This window comes from Sardina pilchardus, chromosome 13 (assembly GCF_963854185.1).
Source record: "Sardina pilchardus chromosome 13, fSarPil1.1, whole genome shotgun sequence".
NCBI lineage: Eukaryota > Metazoa > Chordata > Actinopteri > Clupeiformes > Clupeidae > Sardina > Sardina pilchardus.
In genome coordinates this window covers 26,994,516-27,002,015 of record NC_085006.1, presented here as the reverse complement: position 1 = coordinate 27,002,015, position 7,500 = coordinate 26,994,516, and the positions used below count along the sequence as shown (strand labels likewise).

At 46.4% G+C, this 7,500-nt stretch overlaps 1 protein-coding gene across 1 annotated transcript in view; it reads right to left on the bottom strand.

The window, feature by feature from the left end:
- The window catches only part of dscaml1 (Down syndrome cell adhesion molecule like 1), a 143,429-nt gene that overhangs the window by 39,721 nt on the left and 96,208 nt on the right, over window positions 1-7,500 (bottom strand). Inside the window, exons 8-11 of the mRNA XM_062552495.1 lie at window positions 7,178-7,450; window positions 4,041-4,325; window positions 368-487; window positions 1-21 (exon numbers count right to left, since the gene is read on the bottom strand). The exon at window positions 1-21 is cut by the window's left edge and continues 150 nt beyond it. Coding sequence (XP_062408479.1) covers window positions 1-21; window positions 368-487; window positions 4,041-4,325; window positions 7,178-7,450 — 699 coding nt within the window. The remainder of the gene's footprint in view (window positions 22-367; window positions 488-4,040; window positions 4,326-7,177; window positions 7,451-7,500) is intronic.

The following is a 7,500-nucleotide window of genomic DNA, read 5'->3' as shown; positions in this document are numbered from 1 at the left end:
GGTGGTACTGCTGAGGGTTCCCTAGAGAACCGGAGGAAAACAGACAGAGTGAGAACGAGAGGAGAGAGAGGGATACAGGAGCAGAGCCACGAAAAAAAAGAGCAAAAGCTGTGTCTGTTCCAAGAGTTGATATCTGTTGTTTTATACTGGATATTATTCAGAGGAAATCTCACTTTTAGCTTCCCAGCGGTATTCATTAAAATCGCCTCCTTTAAAATCACATGAGTTTCAGTATTGACTGCCCTAAGCCAGACACTCCACACATACAGGTGTGCAAGTGTGCATTAACAAACTGTGTGCAAGGTCTTTACACACAGACACCTGACTTGTCTACGGCACAGGGGTGTGAGATGTGTAAATGATCTACCTTTGGCATGTTTCCACATCACTTTGGGAGGGGGGTAGCCATCGACCGAGCAATTGAGGATGCCTGACTTGCCGTAGATGCCATCTTGGTTATTGGGCTGGACTTCAAAGCGGGGAGGAACTGAGGTGGAGAAAAAAAAGAAACACACACACACACACATTGACATGATTCTGCTACGAGATTTCAACTGAACGCAAACAATGAAGAATTCATTGCAGTGTTCTCGTATTGAAGTGGGCTCCTGGTCTCCAGTTGTAGCGCTATAGGCAGCGCAGACACAGCTGCTGTTCTGAGCCTTCATCGACGTCTCTCTGAGATTTCCCCTCTCGAATAATTCAGAACCTCTCTTTTCCTCTCGCCAGTAATCCGCTCTTTTCTATACCCACTCTGTTCTATGATAAGGTGCGCTGGTGTTCTATACCCAGTCTGTTCTATGAGAAGGTGCGCTGGTGTTCTATACCCAGTCTGTTCTATGATAAGGTGCGCTGGTGTTCTATACCCAGTCTGTTCTATGAGAAGGTGCGCTGGTGTTCTATACCCAGTCTGTTCTATGAGAAGGTGCGCTGGTGTTCTATACCCAGTCTGTTCTATGAGAAGGTGCGCTGGTGTTCTATACCCAGTCTGTTCTATGAGAAGGTGAGCTGGTGTTCTGTTCTCAGTCTGTTCTATGAGAAGGTGCGCTGGTGTTCTATACCCAGTCTGTTCTATGAGAAGGTGCGCTGGTGTTCTATACACTCTGTTCTATGAGAAGGTGCGCTGGTGTTCTATACACTCTGTTCTATGAGAAGGTGCGCTGGTGTTGTCAATAACAGACACCTCTGTGAGCCTCTTTCCCTGTTTTATATTGTAGCATTTCTTCAAATCTGGCCATAGGGGGCGCTATTGAAAGCATCTTTACGTTTCACATCCCAAGGTAGCCCACTCCATTTTCTTCCGCAAAGTTTTCCCACCATTTTCAAAACTCTTGAAAGTGAAGACCAATGGCCAAGGCCGTTTCCTGTAAATCTCTCAACATTTGTTACACATCATCTAAAGATCAAGCTGACTTTTTTGTTTTTCTTTTCAATTCATTGCTCTGTCTGACAGATATGCATTAATCTAATTTCAGGTTGTGGTCCATATGGTTCGCCTATATCAGGGGTCGGCAACCCAAAATGTTCAAAGAGCCATTTTGGACCAAAAAACAAAAAATAAATCTGTCTGGAGCCGCAAAAAATGAAAAGCCTTATGTAAGCCTTATATGAAGGCAACACAGGCTGTAAGTGTATATTATCTATATTAGCCTATTATCAAAATGACTAAGTAGGCTACAACAAGGCTACATATCGAGCTTTCATGATTAAATGTTTTTCCCTGCAGCGCATCTCGGAGAGAATGACACACCACGTGACTAGGCTACTCCGATATGGAGCTTTAAGTTCAACTTCGTGTAATCACCATCCGTGAACCGTTGTTTTCCACGTTTTAATATCTATCAGGTTGCAAAAAAAATTCTCCAGAAATAGGCTACTGCAATCGCACTTTTTCTCTCAGTCCCAACTGGGTAGTCGGCTGCAAATGTAGCATGCCTTCCCTGAAAATGTATTTCTAAATGTCGTTCTCTTTTTGTTGTTCGCCAACTTCTCATTACAAAGCAAACATGCAGGCAATCCTTCCGCAATGGCAATGAAAGCAAATGATTCGGTCCATTCTGCCTTAAATTCTCTGATCTCATCGGTTCTTTCTGATCTCATCGATCTTTCTCTTTTTCCCTTTGGGATCCATGGCACGGCCCATGCTGACACCCGGTTTGTTTACAACCATACAGCCACCTGCCACGGCGCCGCCCTGAAACGTGTGTCGCAGCTGCAGCTATCAAATCTTCGTTGACAGAAATGTTGAACTCTAATATTTATTATGCACATTTTTACAACATTGGAAAACGTTAAGAATGTTTGTCTTTATACAGAAACCATATTAAAACAAATGAACAAAAATCCCCCATTCATTTTCATACATTTTTGGAGACGCTCCAGGGAGCCACCAGGAAGGCGCTAAAGAGCCGCATGCGTCTCTGGAGCCGCAGGTTGCCGACCCCTGGCCTATATCTTCTCCTGTAAAGGCCTAATCTTATCCAAACTTGGTAAACACAATCGCCACGAGATCTTTTCAAAGCACACCAAATTTGTGAAATGATGTAAATTGGGCGTGCTAAAACTGCAACCTGTCAATATCTCAAGGTCCGCTTCACATAGAAATGTAAAATGTTGTGTACTAATACTTTGTCCCATTTTCTCAATGACCTTCAACCTTTTCATGCTTAAGGTGCTGTGTCCACCAAACGCGTTTTTAACAGCCAGAGCGCCCTCAACCTCCTCCTCTCGGCGCTTCGAGAAGTGTTTATTGTTGCTAAGTTACCAAAACCAGAGACGGTTTATAACGAGAAGTGCCATTGACGAGCCCGGCGCTGTTCTAAAAGTTGAACAGATTTCAACTTTGAGCGCTCTGAGCGCTGCGTCAAAAAACGGTCGGCGCCGAGAGTTTTTTTCCGCCGAGGGCGCTCAGCGCTGTGAACGCTGAGCTACATAGACTTTATATTGAAAATTGTCGCCGTCGGCGCAAAAAACGCGTTTGGTGGACACAGCACCTAAAGGGGCATTTCGGTGACTCTATGGGGCGCTCATGAGCCTCCACCTTCATGCTCCCAGAGTGTAGCGCTGTAGCTGCAGCAACTGACACTTGGTACAACGATTGTTTTCGTTTATTTTGTACCGACAGTATTCAGTGACCTCAAGAAACGGAGATATATGTGAAACATCACTGGAGTTCTCCTATAGGGGCATTTCTTTCACTCTGCGTAGACCTTGATAACTACCGCTTCTGGCTACATTTCATTTTGTCCATTTTCCTTTCTTCTCTGTTGGTCTTTACCCTCACCTATGACACAGTCTCTTTTCTTCTTGTCCTCCAGTCTCTTATCCTTCCTTTCCACTCTCAGGGTGGAAAGTACATATAGGCCTTTTATTGCTTCAATTGCATACACTATATTTCAATCCACATAATACATCTATAGCATGTGCAAAATATGCCCACAGCATTCAGTATTTTATTGAAACGAGATGGAAGTTTCCTTGGTAACTTATTCATATTTCTGGACAATGTTTAGGCCCAGGTCTGACCTTTAAAGGTATACCGTCACACAGGTGCGATGAGAATGTTGGAAAATTTACTTTCTAAAGAATATCTGTGTTAATTGAATTCAACATAGAATTTTAGAGCCATGACTTGTTATACGGAATGGAATCTTCTGTTAGAATGTTCAAAAACCCACACCTTTAAAGGTTAACTGACTGTGATCTACGACTCCGGTGCCGACAAGAGTGGCAGCAATCCTCGTACTCTAGCTCTGTGTCTTTTTGTGTTTTTCTTGAATTTCCCCTTGGCGATCAATAAAGCATCTATCTATCTATCTATCTATCTATCTATCTATCTATCTATCTATCTATATTTGCACATTTTCCTTTGGGAGACAATTAAAGGATTATCTTATCTTATCTATCTATCATTCTATCTATCTATCTATCTATCTACCGGTATCTATCTATCTATCAGATCCTGATCAGATCCGTTTCCCCTCCTCCCCTCCCCTCCTCCTCTCCTCCCCTCCTCTCCTCCTCTCCTCCCAGGTGCTCACCGGTGACGATGAGCTGTCTCTCGGTGCTGACGGTGGCGGCGTCGTTGCTGGCGATGCAGGTGTAGTTGCCGTTGTGCTTGAGCGACACCTTGGAGATCTGCAGCGAGCTCATGAACTCCTTGGTCTCGATGGTGACGCCCGAGTTGCCGTCGTGCCGGATCTCCTGGCCGTCCTTGCGCCACGTGAAGCGGATGGGCATGTCGCCCGACGACACCACGCACGCCACGTACATCAGCTTCCCGATGGACGTGGGCGGGAAGTCAAACGGCTGGATGAGGGGAGGAACTGGACGGATGGACAGAGATAGGGATGATAGAGGAGAGAGAAACGTGTGTGTGTGTGTGTGTGTGTGTGTGTGTGGGGGGGGGGGGGCGAATTAAGAAATACAATGAGAGTGACAAGCATGAATGAATGGGGATGGCAAAGAGATTAATGGCATGATATTAACAAGGTGTGTGTGATAAGGAAGAACGAGGGATACAGAGAGAGAGACAGAGAAAGAGAGAGAGAGGAAGATAGATAGATGGGTAGATAGATAGATAGATAGATAGATAGATAGATAAAATAGATAGTTATTAGAAAGAGAAGATGCATTAGAAAGATTAGGTCATTTTAAGGATTGCACAAGGGTGGTAAGGGCATTGGGAGGACAGGTGGTTTAAAGGAAAGAGAGAAAAAGAGGGAGGGAAAGAGGGAGATGGAGGGAGAGAGAGAGAGAAACACATTGAGATTCAGAGGTGTAGCCTAGCACATAAGCCCTCTCTATGATGTGCAGTGTAATCCAGGCCCCCTACTCTCCCCTACAGCCCATAATAGCTGCTCTAATTAGAGACCAATTGGCAGAGGGAATAATGGCGTTGCCGTGGTAACTGAGGTGGGGGGCTCCGCCGGAGACATCTGGGGGTTTAATCTAGAGCTCGTTAAAATTCATCTAATTAAATCAGACAAGACAAGACAAGCAGCCCAGTATACTGCACACACTGGAGCCAGTGTTCCCTTATACTGGTGTCCCTGCTCACAGTCAACTCACACACACACACACACACACACACACACACACATAAGCATTCGATAAGGCTAATAGCACAATGCTAAATTGCTATCTTAAAGACTTCAGTTGTTTAATTCCAGCTCTTTTAGTAAAAGGATACAGATGGTATTTAGGTTTATTTTCCACACACACACGCGCGCGCGCGCACGCATGCGCACGCACACACACACACACACACACCCCACAGTGACACAGGGTCCTTGTGTAATTGATGAGTGGCCGAAAGGCTGCACCAGCAACTAATCCCCCTAATCAAAGGCTGTTAGTGTGTGTTCATGTGTCTGTGAAAGAAACCCATCTACTATTCTAACACATACACACACACACACACACACACACACACACACATAAACACATGCATACATGCATGCACGCGCGCGCGTGCACGCGCACACACACACACACACACACACAAACACACACACACACACACACACTTTCACACTGCACATTTCAAGTGCACTCTCTCTGGAGGGCCTCAGATATTCCAAGAAAACATGCTTTGAAAATGTTTCAAAATGATGGATATATATAAGTTACCTAAATCAACACTGTTTTTTTAAATGTAGATATTTTTTTACTTAAATAATATTAATAAGAAAACAAAAATATTAATGCAGTGTAACTGCAGAGGCATTATGGGTAGCTACATAATATCTGTTCTGGCCCTGATCTGGCATGGATCTATGTGTGTGTGTGTGTGTGTGTGTGTGTATGTGTGTGCGTATGTGTGTGGTGTCAGCCAACTGGAGCATCTCGGTGGAATTCAGGGGAGACATGAATCTCTGATCTATGCAGATACATCCCTAGCCGCCATCTTTGCTCTGCCGCGATGTTGCTTAGCAACAGGTGACACTGCAAGTCAAACTAATACAAATTGTATTAGAGGCAGCCATAATATTATGTACAAGAACACTAAAACAGTAACGTATCAGTGCACAGGCAGAAAGGTTGCAGCCAATGAGAAGGGGGCCTTTGTCCCTTTAAATGCGTTTGTGATGGAAAGGGGATATTTTTTATGAAGCTATCGGCTGCAGATGAGTCAGATAGCAGCTGGCTCCAGCGCAGAATCTAGTACTGATTAAAACTAAATCTTTGCTAGTCATAGAGGAAGTTATAATGGGGAATTCTTAAAAAAAAAAAAAAAAATCTGCTTCAACATAGGGGTTTAAGGCAGCGAGATAGATGGCTAAATTGGATCTTTATCTATGATTTTAAAAATATCTCTGAGATCCATATCAAAACATTGTGTTTTTTTCAATTGCCTGACGATCGTTCATTTCTGAATGGTTGCAGCTGCTTATATCCACTCTCATCCATACATGAAACATAAAGTCAAAACACCAACCCTGGCCTGTGCCAGACACACACACACACACACACACCTTTCCTCACATGTTTTGTAAATTCACGCTATGGAATAAACCCTTAGATGTTTGTTCATCACACTGTGGTTTGAGCCAGTAATAATACCCCCTCATGTCCAACCCATGGGCTCTGTTTTGCCCCCTGTCCCCTTATACTACCCTTGCCCCTCTTATATCCACACATGCCCTGTGTGGCCCCTTCCCTCAACTGCCCCCCTCATACCCAGCCCATGTGCCCTGTGTTGCCCCCCTCCCTCAACTGCCTCCCTCATCTGCCCCCCTCATACCCGGCCCATGTGCCCTGTGTTACCCCCCTGCACCCTCAACTGCCCCTTCATACAAAGCCCATGTGCTCAGTGTTACCCCCGGCCCCCTCAACTGCCCCCCTCATATCCAGCCCCTGTCCCCTGTGTTACCCCCCCTGCCCCCCTCATATCCAGCCCCTGTGCCCTGTGTTACCCCTGCGCCACCCTCAACTGCCCCGCCTCATATCCAGCCCCTGTGCCCTGTGTTGCCCCTGTTGCCCCCCCTCACCTTTGACGGTGACGTAGACGGTCTGCGTGATGAAGACCTGCGGGGAGATGAGCACGCTGCACAGGTAGGCGCCCTCGTCCATGCCCTTCTGCACGTCGCTCAGCTGTGTTGCCCCCGTACCCCCTCAACTGCCCCCCTCATACCCAGCCCCTGTGCCCTGTGTTGCCCCTGTTGCCCCCCCTCACCTTTGACGGTGACGTAGACGGTCTGCGTGATGAAGACCTGCGGGGAGATGAGCACGCTGCACAGGTAGGCGCCCTCGTCCATGCCCTTCTGCACGTCGCTCAGCTTCAGCGTGCCGTTCTCGTACACCATCTGCCGGTGGTTGTCGGGCAGCTGCATGCCCTCCTTGTACCACTTGATGGAGTAGTACGGGTAGCCAATCACGCGGCAGTTGATGAAGGTGTTGCGGCCCGCCACCGCCGTGATGTTGCGCATGGCGCGGATACTGGGGGGACCTGGCGGAGCGAGAGACACAACAAAATACAGAGAGAGGGAGAGAGAGGGA